The sequence below is a fragment of the Nyctibius grandis genome, chromosome 4 (genome assembly GCF_013368605.1).
Source record: "Nyctibius grandis isolate bNycGra1 chromosome 4, bNycGra1.pri, whole genome shotgun sequence".
NCBI classification, from domain to species: domain Eukaryota; kingdom Metazoa; phylum Chordata; class Aves; order Nyctibiiformes; family Nyctibiidae; genus Nyctibius; species Nyctibius grandis.
The window spans coordinates 33,898,045-33,920,784 of record NC_090661.1 but is presented as its reverse complement, the minus strand read 5'-3'; the positions used below and the strand labels follow the sequence as shown (position 1 = coordinate 33,920,784).

Sequence of the window (22,740 nt, the reverse complement as noted above, 5' to 3'; positions counted from 1 at the left end):
AGGGTTTTGGTGTAAGAGGAAAGAAAGAGGGGAAGAGGTCAATACACTGGAGCTGAAGGACCAGCCTGTGAACCCAGCACCATTTTATGCTGCAAGCTTCGTTATGAGATGAAATTTCTTAGTAACAGATCCTAAGTTCTTCAGTGGACTCAGATCAGCTGAGAAGCAGCAGAGTTGGTAAACAAGAGGCAGGAAAGATGCAACCTGCTTCAGCCACAGCTCTTTCTCTTCATCAGCTCATCTAGAAGATTTACATGATCGTTATATGAGAAGAGAAATAAAATCAGTACAATAGATGATTTAAATGGCATTGTTCATTTGTTATCCAGAGACTGGATTAGGCATTTGTAAATTCTCCCCATCCAGCTATCATCAGAATTACTCTAGATTCAGAGGCTGAGTGAGAACAGCAATTTTTCAAAAAAACAAACTAGTATTTGTCAGACATCTGCCCCCTTCTCCCCAAATTCCAAACCAACAAAACTTACCTGCTTCTGGATCTGGAGGAATCCTCCACATGTACAAATTGAAGTCATCAGAGCCCGAAAGGATGTACTGTTAGGAGTAAAAATAAAAGCAGTTTAGCACAAAGTATCATCAGAATTATGTTATTTTATTGTTGACCTAGTTTCTCCAAACCAAAAATGATAAAAAGATAATCTGTATCATTCTTTGCACTTACCCTTAAATGGGGGTGAGGTACCAGCACAAAAACGTCACATGCATATAAACGGATCAGAATTCGAAAGCTTGCTTCATGTATCTAATGCCTACTTCCCAAAGTGTATGTTTTCTTTGCTAAATAAGGCTACAGATTTTGGTTGGCTTTAACACAAGCATGTCTAGATCAAACTCCCACATCTTGTAGCCTGCAACTCTGGTCTTTTTTTAATGTCGAAGTCTTTAATCCTTTTTTCTCATCTCCTGAACTACTGAGGAAAATTCCACCAAACACATAGCTAAGAAGAGAACTAGCATGTCCATGACACACAAGCATAACATGTCTGGCTCATCACTCTACTGAAGACTATCAAAAGTCAGTCACTGAGGATAATCTTGAACACTGAACGAAAACAAAGCTAAACATTCACTGTCAGCAAGTCTCAAACGGTTTAGAAAAGCACATTTATCACACTGTTCATTTTTTTTCCTGGTTATAGTTACTCTGATGAGGTGGAAGGCTGCCCTTTTTCAACAGTGCATGAACGATAAGCAATTTCTTTATTGTACAGAAGTTTATGCAGTATGCAATTTGAAGTAGCTTAATATACTACAAACATGCACTGGAATGACAGGTGACATTTGACACGGTAAAAAGCTTACACCTCTTGGTTACAAGAGGCCACAAACTGTGCCTTGTCTCCAAATATCTCTTCTCCAATAAACTGTACTCCCTGTCATTTATTTCCCTCCCAAATTAGAGATGAGGTGACACGTAGTGGAACCAAGGGCAGATTCCAGTTCCAGTTATACCTGTGTAGGCAGTGTAAATCTTCAGCCCTCAACAGACTTAAGGCTTCTGCTTAATCAATACAGTCAAGAAGCTGGGTTTTTCATTTTATTATTATTATTAGGGTAGAAGGAAGGGAGAAAAAGAAAGGAATGGAGCAAGTTTGTCCCTTTTCTAACCTTTGATAGGGGACAAATTCTGTTTTGTTTGGCTCAAATATAACTGGTTTCTGTCTTTCATTCTCCAGGGATACATAAACTCATTAGGCAAAGTAACATCGAGCAGTGAGGACAGAAGCCCTGGAATAACACAGGACTGAGAAGCAAATAAACAAAAAATATACATTAACATGGAGAAAACTGCTATAAATTTGCATATATTCTGTTTGCAATGCTAATTATGTTCATGCAGTGTTTGGATATTTCCAGCCACAAAAATGCAATAACCAACCACTAAAATCCCTTCTCTGGTCTCCTACTATCACAACCCAACAATTCTTTTTTCTCTTATTTTTAAGGATGTGAGTAAGCACTTATGAATGCAATTCTGCTCGTTTTCTGACAGATAAGGAGCACTGATCAAACAAAAGTTCCTTTAAAAACTTGTGCACACTAGTTCTGCATCACTCATAGACCCGTCTTTTCCAAGCCAAAAGTTATTTATACAAGCCAACACGTTCAAGCACTTAGGCAGCTCACCTCTGCCAAACGGACCTGACGGTGCCAGGAATATGTGCTTCCCTTTCATTTGACTGCTCATAAATGTTAGCCCACAGCAGGCTGAGCCACTGTGCCAAAACTACACAAATTAGGGCTCATACAGGCAACCTCCCAGCAACCAGAAAGCACGCACCTCTAATACGTTTTGTTACACAAGAAATGCTACATGGAAAAAAAAAAAAAAGTCTTGTTTAAAGTTATAAAGATGTTACCAAATTTTGCGTTTGAAGCAGCAATTGGCTTGCCTAGGCCATGTGGGGGAAAATGGAGACTTTAAAACAGCTAGAAAGCTCAGTATCTTCAATTTATAACCATAACGCCCCCTTTTTTTTTTAAGCCAAGCAAGCTGTAACAACTCCTCAATATGAGAGTCATTTACCACTTTATGTCATAATTCAAACAAACCTATCAACAATGACAGGCCCCAAGCTGACAGATTTCAGATATCCTGCACCAGGCACACAACACAGAAAAAAAACATTACGTACGGGCAGGGAACAAAGTATTTGTGAGACATTTCAAATCAGCTTGAAAACCGATTTGCAGAGGAACACACTGTGTATCCTGTAAGAATCAATAGCCAAACTCTCTAGGAAATCTGGTATATCATTGCCCACCAAACAAGAACGTACTACCTGCAAAGAACACTGATCCAAGTATACTCCGTCTTGCTTTGAGATAGCAAAATTTAGGGTGCCCTTGCAGTGATGTGGACTAATGGCAATTTGACTGCACTATCAAGAGCGTAACCAGGAGGTCAAGACAAGTGATTACTCCCCTTACCTGGCACTTTTGAGGCCACACCTGGAGTATTGTGTCCGGTTTAGGTCCTGATACAAGAGTGGATCTGCTGATATAAGAGTGACACTAATGAACTGGACAGAGTGGAGGAGGGCTGCTGGGGCTGAAGGCATGTGACCTGTGAGGACATGCTAAGTGAACTGGCCTTATTTAAGCAGAAGAGGAGAAAGTGAAGGGACAGAGTGGATCCAAACAGTCTCCCACTGCCTGAAGGAGTACAGAGCAGCTGGGGACAGACTCTTCTCAGAGGCATGCAGTGGATGCTCAGGAAGCAACAGTCACAAGTCACAGCAAGGGAAATGCCAGCTGAGCACAAAGGAACAGCACATTCAGGAGGAGTGTAACAAACACTGCCACTTGGCCCCAGAAAGGTGGTATATATTGGACTTGCGTAAATTCAGGTGGTCACAATTTGGGGAATTTAAAGAAAGAAATGGGCAAAGTATCTTAAAGTAGTTCACAGAATCACAGAATGGCAGAGACTGTAAAGGACCTCCAGAAGTCGTCTGGTCCAACCACCCTGCTCAAGCAGGGTCACCTAGAGCTAACTGCCCAGGACCACGTACAGATGGCTTTTGAATATCTCCAGTGCTGGAGACAGTCAATCCAACATCTCCAACTGAGATAGTTTCTACCTACTTAAAAGCAACACCTGCTTAAAAGCATTCATTACTGTTTTCCAGCCTAATGACATTTGCACCAATCAAATGCACTTGGCCAAAGTATTCTGGAGTGAATTAAGAGAAAATAAGTAGGAATTAATAAAGCATCTCCATTCCAATTTATGTCTAGTCACAGAACAAAGCTCAGCTCAGGATCTGAGCTGTTCTGAAGAAGTGCTTACAGGTTTAGTCTTGCAACTGAGACAGCCATCAGTAATGGCCAAAAGCATTAATTGAGAAAGTCATCTACACAAGTTTGATGTTGTAAGCAATGGGCTGTGAGTTGCAAACTTTTTCTATAAATTCAAATTTTATTTTGATAGTAAACTCTGACAATAATTATCAGGAATAGATCATGTTCCACAAAATATCCAACTATTTGGTATCTCTGCCATTCCACTGCCACCTCTGTAGCAGTCAGCATTGTTTTCCACTCTCACTCCCTGTTAGGATACCTCTGGGGTACAATTTTTCCTGCTGTTCTCACAATATAGAATTGAATCCCCACATGCATTTGTTTTGTCCTTTTCTGTAAGACCCGCTGATAGAGGTCTGAGAAGTAGAACACGGTTTTTCAGACAGAGACCAAGAGACTACCAGAAGCACAACTTCACGACTGCAGGTATTGCAAGAAAGATGTGCCAGCTGAAGCTTCAAGAGCAAACACCCAAGCTGCTAAAGCCAGAAACACACCTCTTCTGTGACATTTGAAAAAGAAACTTAATTCCTATTAGTACTCTCTGCACAAGACAATGGGAACACAAGGCCTCTGGAGAGCACAGCTGGACTGATGTTACTAGGACATTTACATGATCATCTGTGAAAATTTTTCTTTGATGTGTTCATTATAACAATAAGCCAACAGTTTTCCACACTAGTTGAAAGTTGGAGAATAAGGATTGAGAAAACGCAAAAGACAGTCCATACTACTAGAAAATTCAAATAAATAATTGCTATGAAGTGCACCAAGCCCTAATTAATAAGGCAAAAATCCTGAGGGAATGGAGCAGACTTTTTAAAAGGAAGCAACAGAAAGGAAAGAAAAGGAAAGGGCTGGGGTGGAGTAGCCAAAAAAATGTCATGCTGCATAGGCTTAGACTCCACTTTAATGGCGGCCAAGGATTTTTGGTCCTGAGGGGATGTGCGAAACATAATTCCTAGCAGAGTACCTTCTGCTCAGTCACTTAAAGAACAAAAGCCTAGATAATCAAATCACAGAGGCAAGCCAGTGAGAGGCAAATGCATGCATGTTCACAGAGATAAGTCAATGGCTAAGACAGTGTGCACTCTTCCTCCTCCTGCGCTCCTCCCCCCAAAGACAAACTCCAAGCAGAACATAACCTCAGGAACCAGTGCAGTGCTGAATTCTGAATCAGACCATACACTGTGTGGGGAGCTCAGATGCTCAGACATCTGGGGGAAGAGACCAATATTAAAACCACCTGTTTCATTGTCTGCATTTTTGCTGTTTATCTGACCAGGACTTTGGAAATCAACATTCACAATATTCACATGAATACACGAGATTAGACAGAAAAACAGTTGCTCATAATTATTTTGGAGTTTTTTTAGAAGGGAAGAATCAGCTTGTATGTCTAGCTTTAGCAACAATGACAGGAAAAGGCTTCCAGATGACTACAAGCTGCTGATTCAGAAGTTTGCCTTAGAAGGAAGAAAACTCTCAGGCGTGGTTAGAGTCTACTGCTGGAGAAAACACAAATTCAGTTTGAGATCCAAGTAAGCATAAAATGCTTAAAATGAACTATCATCAGGAATCTGGCAGAATTACTTCGGATGAGCGCTCCCCACTCATTCCACTGTAACTCTTCTCATTTTCTCTCTCCCCAAGGAAATTACAGCAGTAGATATAAATAAATGCAGATCTAATACGCTGCTGCTATACTCTCGTAACAGTAGCATTGCATTTTGCAGAGTACTACCACTCTGGGGAATTTTTTTCTTGTTCTTACCACTGCCAGTTTGAAAGCTTTCAAAATCCCACAAGCTACATCTCCTCAGGTGAATATGGAGTATTTCAATAAAATTTATCTAAATCAAACCTTATTTTACAGTTTCTAACACCCACATTTCCTGTTTCCATAAAATTTCCTTGTACTTATGACATATATCAGAAACATTTTTAAGCTTTTGACCCTAGACAAGGGACCAGCAGATGGATCATTTTTCCAAGAGTATCAGCAAGTCTTCTGGATGGCGCTACTAATGTATGGGAGAACAAGAAGAATGGAGGAGAATTTGTCTTAAAAACACAAAACAAAAAGCATCATCACCATATAATTATAAATGGATGAATGAGACCATGGATAATGGTACAGAGATGATAACCATTTGAAAAGTGATTGCTGCTAAGTTACTAACAGGAAAATGCTTGTAGAGAGACTCAAATTCCATGCTGCTGCTTACAGCTTTACTAACAAGTCAGCTCTGAAAGAGACTAAACTTCTTAAACCTCAATTCCCACTCACTTGAGCATGTCTGTCCTTTCCTCACAGAGGCCAATGAAACTTGGGGCAGAAAAGATCAGAGCAGACAGAATTTTTCTCAGGCTTTTAGCGAGCTGTCCCTTAGCTTCTTGAAATAATGCAAAATCCACATGCTGGGGAAGAAGCACAGAGGCATCTAAATTTGAAACAGTTCTGCTGGTGCTTTTCACAGCTCCTTTAAAAGGCAGGATGTACAGTCCCTCCATATATTGCCTGTAACACAGTAACTCATGTAACTCATGGGTGGGGTGTAGGCTTTTGCTTTTTTTCCTATGACAACAGACAAAGAATCTGGATTGGTGGCAGTCTGCTAGGCTGAAGTCTTATCTGCTCTTGAGCATATGAGAAGAGCTGCCTTGCACATCTTCTCTGTGGTGGGATATGCACTCAGGAAACCACAGTTTGACATGAAGCATCACTGAAGTCTGGAAAAACATTGATTATTTGTCCAAAAGAGATTGAAATTCATAGCAATCAGCACTTTGGAGAAGGAATCAATTTACATAAAGAACATAAAAAACTGTGTATTTTTCCAAGGAGGAAAGGTTTCCTAAGGGAACGGGGCTTATGCTATTTTGGTTTTTGTGGTATCTCTCCATCTCCAAGAACTTTTAAGCCTAATGGCCAATTTCAAATTTGATAGAGGACCCAGGGGTTCCAGAATTATGGACTGCATGGAAATATTCTTTTACAAATAGGCAGCCACACAGAGGAGGGAGAGAGATCCTGTAAGTAGCCACTGAGAGCAAGGCAGTCCTATAATCACACACCCCTACTAAACATCACGAAAGCCAAATGAGAACTCATCCTTGAACCCAACAAAATCCCAATGAAATCACCACAATCTGCTTCTCATGGAACTATTTCAAAGGGGATAAGAAAGCAAGCTATAAATAAATAAAAGCAAAAAGTAAGAAAGGTCACCTCATATACACATATATACTGTGTGCTTGTATGTATATATATAAAATGCCGCAACCATGAACACAGGTCTTGCTATACATTGCACATTTTGCATGAAAAATGTTTGACAGAAAACAACCAAGGTTGGTTTTTTTTTTAGCTGTTTCTGGGCCTTTTGTGATGCCAAGACTGGTCTACACATCTTCCTTATAAATGAGATTTCCCCTGCTATTTTCTCCATTTTTTTAAAATGACTGATATTTAATTTATAATTTCAACATAATTTAGTGTTAAGTCTGCATTTCCTGCAGGTAGAAAACCCACAGATTTGTTTTCAAATCATCTTTCTTTTGCTAAAGTACCCACTGACCAGAGGGGAAACAAGGTAAGGACACATCTATGGAGGAAGAAAAGACATTTTCCTATTAAAAAAGCAACAAGAAGCAAACAAACAAGGAATCAACAAGATAATACAGTTTGTTGAGACTGGCAATTCCAGAGGAAAAAAAAAACAAACCAGGATCTCCCACAGAGCAGAGCACTCCTTTCCTTTCCTTAAACAATTAAGAAATAAACAACAGTCAACTGGTCAAATATTTCCATCTCTCTGTGATTCCTGATCTTTCTGTCCGGCTGTTACCTTTATGCTGATGAATCTAGGCTTTTAGTATACAGTTCCCACTGAGTACAGCTTGAAAAGCTGCTCTAACAATCATCTGCTGACCTCCTCACTAGGTATGCTCCCACCTACATCCTTTATGCCAACATCAGCGCTCGTGACACAGCAGTGGTCTGGTTCAGTAGCTAGAACAGTAAAATCCCATACAAATCACAATCAATCATTCAATATATTTCTTCTTATTTATGTATGTATCTCAACGAGCTTTTATAGGGGTCAGGTGTGTGTCAGTACAGCCCAAGTAAAGTACAGGACCTCCCCTCTCAATGGCATACTGTCTTTTTGTACCCTCAGGCGGCAACCCCAGTCAGAATGGCTGCCTCTTCTTCTCCTTTTAGAAGCTCTCACTGTCACCAACTAAGTTGTTGCTCCCTCCAAGGCAGTGAACCAGGGTGTAGGGTCAGGAAGATGTAAAGAGCAGTTACTTGTGCAGGCTATTGACCTCTTGTTGCTGTCTCTCAATGACAAAGCCTAAAGTAAGAAGAGACATAACTGGGAAAGTTATTTCTGAAATGTGTTTTGGAAAACTTACGGTTAAGAAAATCATTTACCTACAAGAAAGTATACGTATAAGTTCTTTTATCTTCTGCTTTGTAATAAATTCTGGGGCACAAATCGTATCTTTTGTGAAATATTTAACAAATTTAAAAGGTTTAAAATTTAAAATCTACAACTTGGGCTCACAGCATTGTGGTATAAAGAAACCTGTTTGCTTTGAAAACAGCTGTATGTCTTCATACTAGCCAGGACAGCAGCTTGCAACCTGTACTGGTTTTCAGGAAGGTTGAAACTGGCACAAAAAGAGCTTAAGGTATGTCCAAAGGCTTTTTACAACAGAAACTTTGTTCCTCAGTAAGAAACACACCTATCTCATGAACTGCAAAAAGAAAAGCTGTGACACAGCAGACTGGAGAAACACAAATTGCTCCTAGTAAAATTGCTCCTACATAAAATTCAAAGCCAAAAATTTGTATTCCCACTCCCTAAATCCCTAATCTTATAAGCAGCCAACTCTGTGTGGGGCACTTTTAAATGCTTACAGAAGCATCATCAGAAACAATCCATCAACATTTTTATAGCTGCCTTTTTGCAGAAAGGTCATAACAGTAATTTTATTCATGAACAAAAGCAACTTAGAAACCCTTATTGTGGATTTTTATGGCAGGGAAAATATTCCTATTACTTTCCAAAAAAAAGCAACAAGTTTATCTGAGCATATGAAGGGGACTCTTCTGTACATGGCTGAAACTGCATGTACCCCAATTGCTCTCTTTTGTTTTCTTCAGCCATCTGTTACTTTACTTTTTCAAATACACATTAAATCAAATATTCTATTAGTCAAAATCCTCCACAATTCATAGTTGCTTTTTCAGTAGCTAGACAAAGCCTAGTTTTAACAGCTCAACAAGAAACACTGTCATTGCAGCACCCATTGTGTGTCACTTTTAGCAGTGCATTCCTGCTCACTCTCCCTTCCCTTCCCTCTCACCAGTTCAGCAAGGGGTGCTACTGAACTGCAGACCTCCTGTGATGCACCTATGAGGAACACAAAAGCCTGCATACCTCAAAGTCTCCTGAGTCAGGGTTCCACTCCACCAGAATTTACCTTCAGTATGGCTACCTTTAGGCTAATATATCACTGTCCAGAGGTCTAAAAACCTCCCTCAGGGGCTTACAGAATGCCGAAGAGAAGGCAGACAGGAAATGGAGCAGCCATGATGCTCCAGGGAACGGGGAAGAGGAGATCAGAATAAGAAGGGTTAAAGAAAACTCCCAGCCCCTTCTGTCAAGACCTTGACTCTGAAAAGCCATTTTCAGTATGACCCTCCCACATCAGTTACCAAAAGTGATGGGTAAGAAATAAATAAATAAATAATTTCATAGCCAGATAAATTACTTATGTATTTATTTTATATGTATGTAATGTTACGTATCTAGCTGGGATTTAAACTGCCATTTAGATAAAGCAAAAACCAAAATACAACCTCATCAGTAATTCTTGGAAGAAGCCAATTTAAGACAGAATAAGACATTGACTTTCTTTTCATCCAAGCACACCATATTTACACACCAAGTGCTTTTCATATATTAAGAAATACTGACTGCATTAAGCCACTATTCATTAAGAAGTCTTCCATGCACAGGAAACTCACAATATATTTTTGAGAACAATAATACCCTTTTTTCTTTCTGTTTTTTAAAGCTACACATTGATAAGTTCTATTTCCTGAGATAAATGGCCTTTAAGTTAAATGACACGAAGAACACAGAAGAAAAGTTCTATTTCTTTACAAAGGCAATGCACAACCATATAAGACCCCTGGCACCTATACAGCTAATCCTGTTCTTGGAAGGGTTACATTCATGTAATAATTCTGTCCTGCTAAAAACTGGGTTGTCCCTAACCAGGGCTATTTAGCACACAGACTTCAACATAATGAAGGCTGTAACTTTATAGGGAGTTGAAGCAGTCTGCCGTACTGTGAGCAGTGCATTCCTGAAACTCTCCTGTACCAGTATAATGTCAACAGAAAAGGCTGAGTGGTGATGTAATGTCTGAGGGCATGCCAGAGTCAAGACACTTTTTGTTTGATTCACAGGGTACAAGTTATTTCTCCCCACCCCCGCCTTTTTTAAAGCGGGCAATAAGCAGTTGCTTTTACAGCTACAAGCGTATTAGAACCTCACATTATCTGCACAGTGAAAAAAGGAATGAGCTGATAGCATTCATCATTGTGACACAGGCAACAATTCTTGAGCAAGAAAGCTTTTGGTCTATTTCAGTTCAGAGGGGTTTTTATGTTTAGTGTTTTTTTGCAAGGCTTTTTTTGCTGCTGCCCATCACTACGGCCTCTGAGGCTCCTACACTTAACAATGCATTTGGTTACCTGAAGCCCTTTAGTTCTTCCCATATCCTCAGATCCAAGAAGATACTTTCCATACTAGTCTAGCAACTAAAAACCCTTAGTATTTAAACAACATTTCCCAAATTCTAACACAGACAAGCAGAATGGAAACTCCTCCAGTACCTTGACACAACTTGAGATTCTCACACGTTATGATTTGTATGTAAACAAACACTTGTGCACACTAGGGTAAAGCCAGTGGGAGTGAGGTGCATAAATAAACTGCCTTCAAAATTCTGGGCCTGGATGCCTGTACCAGAAGGATGGACAGATTATGTTCTCACATAAATGTCTATAGCCAACAGAGGGAGTGGGCAGCTGAGAGTCATGCTTGATCCATCTAGCCTATCTTATCCTTCCTCCCTTTCACAGCTGTATGACTCAAGTGAGCTCCCAGTAATGCAAACGGCATACAATTTTGAATGCGTTTACCTATCAATATCAGAGCTCTTCTACAAAGAAAAAAAAAATCGGTGTCATGTGAATGAGGTCATTACACTCATGATATGGACAAAAGACAGAATCCTGAGAGGAGCAAATGAAGGCAATTATAAATGGGTGCAAATAAAACACCAGCTAAACATTGCGTCTCACGTTCTGGTAGTTGTAAGAAACACGAAAAGTCTGACTGTGGCATTTCTAGGGAAAATGCTTGTATATACTCTTCGCTGATTTTCAAATCAGGTTCACAAGGACTAGGGCAATAATGCTTTTGAAGGAAAACAAGAGTTTGCATGGACACAGAAAGAAGCAAAGCTGTTCATCCTCCAAGATCCCAGTCACTTCGCTTGTGCTACAATCCACACACCCAAAATACCTGCAACAACTCAAAACCATCTAAGCACATCAGAATGTGTTCTTTTAAACTTAAAAAAAAAAAAAAAAAAAAAAATCAGTGGGGTTAACAGATGAATCTTTCTGAGTTTTGTTCCTTAAAACACTAATGGTATTTAATTCTTTCTTAAGAGGTTTCAATCTACTTGCATGACAGATGTTCCAATAAAATGAGCTGGTATGAAGACCATGGCACACCTGCTGGTAGCAGGCTCCCCTCCAGAGTGACAAGTCAGGAGCTTTGGATCCAAGTCCTGTTGAGTACCTGTCACAATCTGTGGGCACTAAAAAGACTAGAGAAAAGACTAGTAGACAGAGCCATAGACAAACCAATCAAACTGTTCCTCCACTAGTAGTCTGTGTTTTATTTGTGCAAAGAAATTGTACTAATTTAACATGCATACGTTGTCAAAGTAAGAATAACACAACTGATCGTTACGGGAACTTAAGTATTTAATTTCTTAAAATATAAGGGGGATGTCTAAGAGAACTCCTAAGCTGTGTGCTTGCAGCTCGGAATCTGTTCATTTTTGCCATATTAGAATCCAACAGCTCCATATAGAAAATGGTGTTATTTACCTTCTCTGTAGATTTTCACCACTGTGATACAGCAAACTTCAAAGGCAAGCACTAAGATACTAACAGTTGTGGGTTTTTAGACCCTGATGGTCATGATTTACAGGAAAACTTCCTGTGAGTAAACCATTTTCCATGTACAAATTTCACAGAAAGATTAAAAAAAGGCTGTAGTTCTGTGAGGAGCTGAGTCTCAGAGCACTGAAAGGCCATCTTCTCCATCTCTGATCCCTTCCTTATATTGCATTCAAATGCTTGCCAGAGCTCTCTGAGTGTCAATATAAGTCATTAACCCAGAAAAATAAGTAAATGCTTCTGCCAAGTTAGGAAGTTGAATCAGTGAAAGGTCTTGCATCACCTCTGCTGGATAAGAAAGGCCTCCCCTTTTCAGCAGTGCACTTTTTTCTGATGCAACTGCATTCTAAGCCCTGATGAGTTAAGGATATCCCTTTCTTGTTAGGGTTAAAATATAGAATCGAAATGCAATTTTATCAGATGAACTAACTGTACAGACAACACATAATAGTTTTTGAACACAGAAGAGTCAAATTTTTAAATTACTAGGCTCTGTATTAAGTATTAAAACCTAACTATTTAAGACAGCTTAAAAGAGAAAAAAAGATTGAGTCATCAGTTAATAAAGTTGAAAAGAAAAATTGAAGACAGAGAAAATCAGAGGTGCAACAAGAGAAAATTTCTGAAGAAGCCTTCCAACCACAAGTGCCACTCATAACTTGAACAGAACTTTCTTATCCTTAGATCCCTTCAAATGAGCCTTAGCCCAGTTTTGATCCTACAAGGAAATAGAAGCAAGGAATTCTATGAAGCTCACTTTGCACGGATCTTGAATGAAAGACATTGTTTTTTAAGGCAAAGGACAGCAGTATTAAATATATTAAATGGGAGAGGGGGCTGCAACCAAATTAAATTGTAAAGAGATTTTTTTTTTAGTGAATTCTGATTTGTGGGGGGAGTCTTGTATACATTATTTCATACTTACAAAACTCACCAAAAAGCAAAAGCATAGTAGTTGTATAGAAGGGTAAACTTCAAAAAACATTGTAAATTTTTTTATTCATCTTGTGTATCTTATAGTAGGTTCCAACTCTAACCTTCTCTTCTAGATGCATCTGGGATTGGAATGGGGTTCTCTGTAAAAGGCAGTCCCTAAGGACTATCCATAGTGTTGACAATCTTAGATGAATTTGAGCATTACTGGACAGTTTCAGACATATACAGTTGGACCACATGTTGGCATTTTCTTCATTATCTTTTTCCCTTCCAGTTAGAGGATGGGTACAAGCAGGTATCTAAATGTCAAATTCCACATCTCTCTAATACTCCATATTAAACTTCATCTTCCCTTTTAGCTTCTTATGGCATTTATAGGGGAATATAAATGTCTTTTGCTCTAATTTCCAAATGGTTAGTAGCATTATGTGCTGCTACTTATCTGAACAGAAAGCCTGTCAAGCCTAAAGAATATCGAGCTTTTAAAAAAATGCAGGCTTCTGAAGCACCGCATCAACCTGATACAGAACAGCAATATTCTTCCCATTAAAGTAACACCATACCCCGAAGAAAATGGCTTAGAAAGCACAACAACAGATACTAAGGCTTTTATCTAGATCTTCAGGAACAGATGAGAAGCTAAACTGTATGTCAGAATGTACACAGGTCTACTCTGACTTCCAGAGGAGAAAAGAGTGTTATCTTTAGGCTGACTAATATAATGGACCACAAATCATCATCAGTTTTCTTCTTAAACAATACATGTGTTTGCCCATTCTTTATAGTAAATGACTTTTTTTTTTAATGGTTTCATTATTGCATTTTCACACTCCTTCTGCCAAAAACTATGTAAAACTCAGAAACACTGTTCAGGTTCAGTGATGTAAATGTACTTCCTACTTTAATCAGAAAGAAGCTCAACTCTGCCTCCTGCAGCAGTAGCAATAGAATTAATAATCAAATTCTGACTACAGGAATTTTACTGATGACAGCAAAGAAATTTTCAGATCTTAGTTCTATGATGTCATAGCTTGAAAATATTTTTTTTGTCCTTAAACAGTGTTAGTGGTTATTAAATGCAGCTGTCCAAAGACAATATCCAGCTCTATAATCATACAAACTGCTGTTAGTCACTTTATGTGTGACCTGTTTCTTCGTGATTAGTAGCAGGGACAGAGTCCTGCCTCAGTGAAGTAACAAACTATTCCTTCCTAACCACCTGCCATCACCACTTACAGAACACTGAACTATAAAGACCTATAATCTGATCCAGTAGTACAGAATTAAAGGAGAAACATTATAATTTGAAATAAGAAACAATAACTCTATAAATCCACAATATTTATGTTTTGTAGGATTGCCTCTGCTGCACTCAGTAGCAATATTGAAATGAAAGGAAGATGTTTCCTTACCACATGTAGATGATGATGTCTACTCACGGTTCTAAAATCCTATGTATTGGACCTAAAAAGCCTCTGCAGATTATTTTCTTGTGAATATTGCCTTCCAAGTTAAGTATTAGATCACATCAAACAAGAGGTAAAATTTATCACGTGCTTTGGCATATGTTTTTCTTCTTTCAGAGCCTACATTGCAAAGCAGTTCTGAGGTAAGCCTACATGTGTCCTGCCTCCTGTTTTATCTCCCAAATCAGAAAAAAAAACCTTATGGAGGTGTTTTCAAACACTCATGGAAACTCAGGACAGCATTGGTTGCTTATTACCTGATCACGATCACCCGCAAAACAGCAGCTCTTCATGGTACATGAGTTGAAGTACCCTTGGTTGTCAAACTGGAAGACAGGCAGCCGACAGTGGATGTCATAGAGCACCGGCGGAAGGCGCCGACGCAGTGCCAGCAGCTGGGTTCCATTGCTGTTGAACCGGACACTCATGGCACTCTGAAGGGAGAGGTTTCCACCATAGCGGAGCAGCGAACTGGGAAGAGACAGAGGAAACAAGTGAGATGGGCCGTGCATATGAACTGAACTACTTAAAGACAGAACTCTCTTTAACTTTACTGAGTCATTTCAAACAAGCCCAGTAAACTATAATCTTATTTAGTTTCTGCTTCAAAGCATCAATTCCTGAATAAACATGGTTCAAAACCTGAAAAACTATCAAGATGCTAAGATTATATGTTCAGAAGAGTAAAGTTAAAAACTGAAAGTAGTTTTATTAATAACAAATAGATTTCCTGAATAGGAGTAAAGTCTCACAAAGTAGCCTTAGCCTTAAAAAGGCTGTTCTTGTACTTCTAGGATGCCTGCATTTGAGACTGACCCCACCAGCACTCAGCTCTTTTTGTTCAGCTGGTGCCTGAATCCAGCCAGACCAAACTTTTTTTTTGCTCTGCCCTAGCACTGGATGGCATTTTCTCCTATTGTAGATATTCTGACCATTATCTCACTTCTGCTTCTATTTACATTTCTACAGCGCATCAGAGGATGTTTGAACTCTACAATCAGTTCCACCTGTCTTAAATAAAAGGCCATCTTACTAACAATCTCAAACTTGCTAATCTCAAACTTGCTTCATCTAAAAATATTGCCAAGTAGGCAAGACAATTATACTACCATGTGACACTATTACCTAAAACCCTCACATGGTTGAATTAGTTTCCTTGTCCCATATAAGGCTGTATGATCAGAGCTGGAGTATTTGTATCAGTTCTTATTGACATAGACAAGACAAAGACAAAGGGTCATAAGTTTCCAGGCTTTCTCTTTAAAACAATAACAATATGGAATTTGTTCTACCCAGGAACCTAAAGATAATCAAAGCATACCTGAAATTCAACTTCCATTGTACGGGCTTTCTGTTTTTTTCAAAGACTTATTGCAATCCCTGTACTTGAAATGATTGTGTGTATGGCAAGGGAGACAAAGGAAGACATTTCATCCCTTTTTTGTTCAGTGATCACTGAAGCCTCCTTAAGCAGTACCAGAGCTCAACCTTTTGTTAACAGGTTTTTAGCAATCCCATTCAAATCTTGATAAGAGCTGTGACTTTTATGCACCTTTTGGACCATACAAGGCATGCCAGCACAGAATTTGCAGATTCTAAAGGGAAGTTTATTCATAGATTTTAATGCGTTATACTTTCTGATGTAGCCCTCTGCCCCAACATTTGTGAAAAATGAGTCACTCCACATGGACGGGAAGCCACATTCCATGCAGGTTGAAGCATGCATCATTACATGAGATACTGTATAGTTAAAAAACTATTGTTCCTAAGCCAGAGTTAAACAAAACCAAAAACAGAATAGAAGACTCCACATAATGAATGCACTAGAAATACACTGCTCTCACACACACACACTTTGTGAACTGAACAGTCAAAGCCAGGGTGCCACAAAGGAACCAGAAGTCACATTTTCAAAGCCAACTAGTGACACTTCAAGATGGGCACCAAAACTTCTGAACGCGTGTATCAGCATGAAGAGTCCTACTCTCTCACATGTGTCCGCGTTCTCCTCCTCCTAGGTAAAGCCGCTGAGCTTCTCTTTATAGTGTTTATGGTTTTTAATAAAAACATGAGAAAATTTAATAGTAGAAGCTGTAACCTTAGAGATGAGGATTTAGGATCCTCCTCATCAGCCCTAGTTTCTATTCATCAAGATCAATAAAGTACTCAGCTAGATCAAAACAGTCAGGCATTAAAAAAAAACCAAACAACCAAAAAAACCCCCAAAACACACACTTTTTCTCCCCCCTCCCCCTCTCCTGATAGGTTTGTGTAAGCCAAAATTTTTTTCTATGGAATTTTCCACTTCCTTAAAAAAAAAAACCACCCACCAACACACACCACAAAAATTAATAAAAAAAAAACAAAACAAACTAAAACAAAACAGAAACCAAAAACCAACCAAAACCCCAACCCAAAAAACACACAGAAGAAATAAACTCAGATTTTTCTGGCTAAGAAAGTCAATTGTTCTACAAAAATATACGAGTTCTCCACCATAGATAACACCACCATAACATATATGCACCAGACTTAATGTTAAGGTGCAGCCACTGCTGTACCAAGACTAAGCCCCTCTCCTCATTACCAATTCTCCTTCTCAATCTAAACGGCAACCTGGAATTCTCTCCTGCCTACATGTGAGCAAGCCTACCAGATGCTCCATCCTTTCAAATCTTCAAGCAGAGTTTCCATGGTTACTATTATTATGCCCTGCCTGAAATATTTTGAGATTATATTTTACAGTAACAGTAGTGTAACATTAAACCAGCTTCTATTCTGCTTACAGATGTTTTCATTAAGCAGTCAAAGCTATCAAAGAAAACACCTCTTGGAGCTGAATTCTGTATTGTGTTTCAGTAACTTTAGTGTAATAAAACTCTAAAAGAATATTTTACTTCAGAAATTAAATGAAGTAAGAAAGGCTAGAACTTCAGAAATTATGATCACATACACACATGAGAAGTCTAGAATTAAGGAGCTGCATAGTTAAGACTCCTCAAAAGATCCACAGCTTTGCCTACCTCATACCCTCACTCCACACAATTCAGCCACACGTGTAATACAAATACAGTTTGTGCTGCAGTTCCTTGAACATTTGGCTCAAAGGAAAAAGAAAAGAAAACAAAACAAAAAAACCAAACCCCACAGTAATAAAAAAAGGCAGTGGGCTAAGTTTGGCTGATAGAGAAAGAAATGCTCAAGTACCCATTTGCCATTCACATAGAAGAGTGACATGCTGATGACTTTCCCCATTTGCCTCAATTCTCTCCCCAAAAATTAGGCTTTATAGCTCCAAGTGCAATGTTTTGCTGCACTAATCACAAGACAGTGGTTTTCTGTTTTCCCCATCCCTCTGTGTCCTGATTGCTTCCTCTCTGCCTCTTTGAAAGGGTTTGTTAAATTAACTGCACAGTATTTTCCTTTAACAAGCTATGAAAAGAGGCAGCAGGTAGTTAGGCGGGCATGAAGAGAGACAAACTGACACCAAACTCCCCCAAACATCCATTTCCTGACCCAAACAGAGGAGAAATATTTGCTCTCTCTACTCCTATGAGAGAATGTCTGAGCAATATGGTCAGAAATATGATAGGGGTGGGGTATGGAGGGAGTACAGCTCATGGCTCCACTTTGGCAGAAAGGCTAGGAACCTAGTTCACAAATACAGGACATAAAGGACTTGAGAAATCTCTCTTCCTCTGCCTCCTACTGCAGGCAGTGCATATGGCAGCAGTATTTAGAACTGAGGAACCCCAAGACTTCAGTATCTTCCATTATAAAATTAAGTTGATTATAGAATAACCATGCTGGCTTTAGGAAAGAAAATAACTGCCCAAGATGTCTTCTACAGTATTCCATCTCCATCAAAATTGCAGGACAAAAGCAGTCAGCAATCTCCAAGAAAGAAGCTGGGGGAAGTTATGTTATTTTTTACAGCATTAAACCAGTACTAATACTCATTAGTACTAAAGAGGATGTCTGAATCAAGAAGCTCTAAAGACCTTAAAACTAATCAGAACCAGAGCTTTTGCTCTTTTTCTTTGTTTGGGGTGGAGAGGGAAGAGGAAGGGGGAGCTGTGTTTAAGCAAGTTCAGTGTTCAGATGACTATCTCCACTTTCCCAGTTGCATCATGGTGCTGCTCTGTACCTTTAGTCAGTGCTACTTTTGGATTTTTTCACACAGGATTATGTGGGGCAGTGTAGACATGCTTGGATATGTTGCTCATGTTAGAACTGCCACTTCTGCCTGCTCCTTATTGCATGCTCCAGCAAAGGAATTTCAGAGGCAACACCTTCTTACAGTTACTAAAAAGTTTACTGATGCGTCAAACTAATAGCAATACTCCGCTCTCGAAGTCACAGACCATGATAGCTAGTGAGAAATCTGAAGGCAATCCTAAAAGGGCATCTCTGAACAAGATGGGTGCCCTTCCTGCCAGGGGCGTTGTCTTTATGAATCCAAACCCAGACTACTCTGGGATTTAGTCTGCTTCCAAATTTGTCTCAGCCAGCCAGCCATGGAATGCTGATGTTGCCTACCAGCTCTGGAAGCAATATGGAGACACACGCACTTCTGCTTTTAAAAAAGCTATCTTGCATGATTAAGAGAAATATTTAGTCCACAGATGGAACATTACAATCCAAGCACACATGCTGGAGCTAAAGGGAGGCTGAGGAAGGAGAGAATGGACAGTTATGTGCAATATGGTCACTTCCGTAGTTGGATACGCTGCACACAGGCAGAACTCAAGTGTTAAATAAATACCAGCTCAGCCAAACAATGGAAGGCTTTCAATCCAAGAGTAGCACTACTAATGTAAACAAACCCGTTTCTACTGGCAGCTAGTGGGGTGGGGGAAGAAGTAGTCTCACTGCACTCAGAATTTGCAGGAAAAGTCTATACCTGAAACAAGCGTTTCCCTCTCCTCCTCTCTCCCTTTTTCTAAACAAAGAAGTTATTTCATCCTTTTTTGGAAAGTCGACTGCCTGAGTGGTAACATAAGCTTAACCCACGCTATTCAAAAGTTAGCTTGGCAACAGACAGTGGCCATTAAAACTGAGAGAAGATCAGTGTCTTGGTAGAAATAAAATAAAAGTAGCATGCATGACATCATTAAATAGAACCATTTAATAAAACCATTGAATAGCTTCCCTTGATAAGCTATGAATCTGACAATGATCTGCAGTACAGACACTGTCCTTGGGAAATGAGTGTCATTTAAGAGGGAGAAGGAAGGAAGGGAGAAAGCATTCATATCACGAACAGCAGTGTGTGAAACTAACTTAATGAAAGAATGACCTTAAAAGGAAAAAATGAATTGAATGCTCGTAACTAATACACACCGTTGCATACAACTGTGTTTGTCAGCATTTCTGTAACCACAAAATTGAGGAACTTCTAACTGTGCAAAAAGAATTGGAATGAAACTTGGCAAACAGAACACTGGCTTGGAAAACTGCAGAAAGGTTTGGGTTTTTATTTGGAAGAAAGTTATTCTGTGGGTGTAAAAACACACACCATTCTTATTTAGTCTGGAGCAAACACTTAGAAAGAGACAAATTAATCAATGATAGAAAAGCAAGTGCAAGATCAATTAACATACATACTTTTTTTTTTTAAAGTAGATTACAAGTCTCACAGAAATCTCAAGATAGTTTCTTTGAAAAGCAGCTAAGTTGTGTCAAAGTGTTTCTCTATATGTATTCAGAAGTGTTAACAAATGTGAAGGAAGTCCATCAGTCTCTTAAGATTAAAAAGGTACACAAGCCATACTCAGGATTTTATTATTTCTCAGTAACATGCTCATTTTTCTAAATTCTGTCATCACTATTTTTGATTATGTCACTACCTTTACAAGAACTCTCTTCAAGAACTACATCCCCCAGAATCCTTAACAGGAAGTAAGAGGTATCTGCGTGGACTTTAAAGGATAACCAAATAAAATAAAGGCTGTGTATTGTTAGCAAAACTAAACACCTTTGCCTTCCTTCAAAAAGAACATACAAGTGAAATCAACTGCATCCACCAAGACCAGAAAAGTAGGGAATTTAGGGTGAAGATTCTGCGTGTTCAAGAACGTGTCATTGCTTCTGGTCTTTACTGTTAGTGTCAGGAACATGTAAATTAGTATAAAAAGGAATCCACCATCATTAATATACTTCCATGTGTGGCAAGCTCTAAGGTGAACAGAAACTTCACCTTCCCCCCCAAACCAGGAAGGCAATAATTTATTAATTTTTTTAATACGAGAGATTCTTATCTGATAACTGACTTCAGAGTTTGGAGCCTTAAGAACATCAAACATCACCAGATTTAAGTGCCCAGAGCAGCCAGACCTCATAACAGCAAAGTCTTGCATGGTTTGGCCCTTATGATCTAATTGAATCACTGAATGCTAATATTGCTTCACCAGTGATCTCAGGCAGTTCTCCAGAAAGCCTCATGTTTTCCTTTATTCTGCATTCATTCACAGGAAAAACACTACAGAATTTCAGTATTTTGAGGAAGATTACAAGAACAGAGGCATAAAGTATAGTAAACTCTCCCCCTCATCTGTATTACTTTTATCCTTTTAGGACTTAAGGATTACCTCTGCCATTACAGCAATCAAGACAGTAGCAAATGACAACAAAAAAACCCCTGTTTGTTTAAATGTTTTACATCCTCCTCCAGCTCTATCCAAGGTTTGTTTTGGTCTTATTACAGACCTGTTCCCAAACATTCTCACTGTCCTAGGCTTGCTCTCACTACAGATCTGACAGTCAGCAGGCATAAGACTGTCATATTTTCACTCTCTGCTTGAATCATCTGAGTGTCACTGTAATGTAAGTAATAAATAAGCTCTAGTAGACAGTAAAATAGTTTTGCAGGAAAAGAAAAAAAAACATTTAGCCAGATTGAAAAAGAAAAGAAAGTAGAGAATACAAAGTAAAGAGCAACTGTCCAACAACCACAAGCAAACTAGCTAAATCACATAATCATTTTTCTCCTTTTCTCATCCCTACATTCTACAGTCAGAGTCCATTATTCAGCCTGTTCAGAAATAGTACCTTTTAGGACTGAGTACAGACTGTGAGAGACAACACTGCTCAGCTAAATTCAGCAAAACACAAAGGGGTAGGTTCTATCAGATAACCAGACAGAGAATATGCAATTACAGCCAGACATGGCATGGGAAGATGACCTTTAGGCCAAATGAAGGAACAGTAGCTGTTTCCAAAACGAAGCACACATCGAAGTCAGTATAACACAAAGAACACAGATACCAGAGAATGTTACCTCAGAAAAATAATCTGAGTGTGAAAGTTGGTAATTCCGCTTGAAGAGTAATCCATTTTCACCTCTTAGTGTCTATGCAAAACACCAGTCATGTATCAATACTGCAGTCCTACCAAGCATTTTGTCCTACACACGTTTCTGTGTTGCAGTTCTTGTATTGCATTAGGAGAGCTGAGTAGCATCAGCCACAGACTTGTTCTCTCACCCAATAATATATATAGACCCACCTCCCTTCTTTTCCCTAGCAAAGCTGCATGAATTTCTAATTTACCAAAGCTACAAAAGCTGAAATTAAAGAAAAGAGCAGCAACAAGAAAGGAGGCCTTTCTTTTGACAGGAAAAGGGGCAAGATCCAAGATGCTCCTGCAGAAGCACAGTCCAGTCTTTGATCAGTAAAGCTTTTGCCTCTAATAGGTATAAAATGAAGAGAAATTATCATGTAAAACTAACCGAATGCAACTGCACACACAACTTTGGTCTCATCAAGTTGGTTCCACCACAGCTTCACATGGACTGATCTTTCAAAGACTAGTTCCCTTGTCTTACAATAGGGTTGAACTAACATTTCAGTTGTTCCCCCAGTAAAAGCACTAAGAGGATCTCTCCCTTGTATTCAGTCACCAAAATTTTTTTTCATTTTCTTTTCTTTTTAAACCGAAACTGGTATCTCTTTTAATGCCTTTCCTCATTTTAATTCCCTCCTCATTGAAATGAGGCATAAAGGTGATTAGGGGAAGGCTTATATGATCAGAGACCTATTTCCTTAAGAAAGCAGGCTACAAAAACCCATTAAATTAGAGCTTCTTTTGAACAACAGATTACTATTTTATACTTCTTAAATTTGCATTGCAACTTTGCACTTTAAATTCTTGCTTTAGAAAGACCTGTGTGTTAGAGAATTTCAAAGCTAACAAAAAGATTAAGCATTGTGAGGCTTTTGAAGTAGGTGG

General features: G+C 39.0%; 1 protein-coding gene across 3 annotated transcripts in view; it reads right to left on the bottom strand.

Annotated features, from left to right (window-relative positions):
• DCAF5 (DDB1 and CUL4 associated factor 5) overlaps positions 1 to 22,740 on the bottom strand; it is a 76,704-nt gene that overhangs the window by 19,830 nt on the left and 34,134 nt on the right. For all 3 annotated transcript variants that reach the window (XM_068398550.1, XM_068398551.1, XM_068398553.1), the window contains exons 6-7: positions 14,769 to 14,982; positions 489 to 555 (exon numbers count right to left, since the gene is read on the bottom strand). In XM_068398550.1, the coding sequence (XP_068254651.1) occupies positions 489 to 555; positions 14,769 to 14,982 (281 nt within the window). The remainder of the gene's footprint in view (positions 1 to 488; positions 556 to 14,768; positions 14,983 to 22,740) is intronic.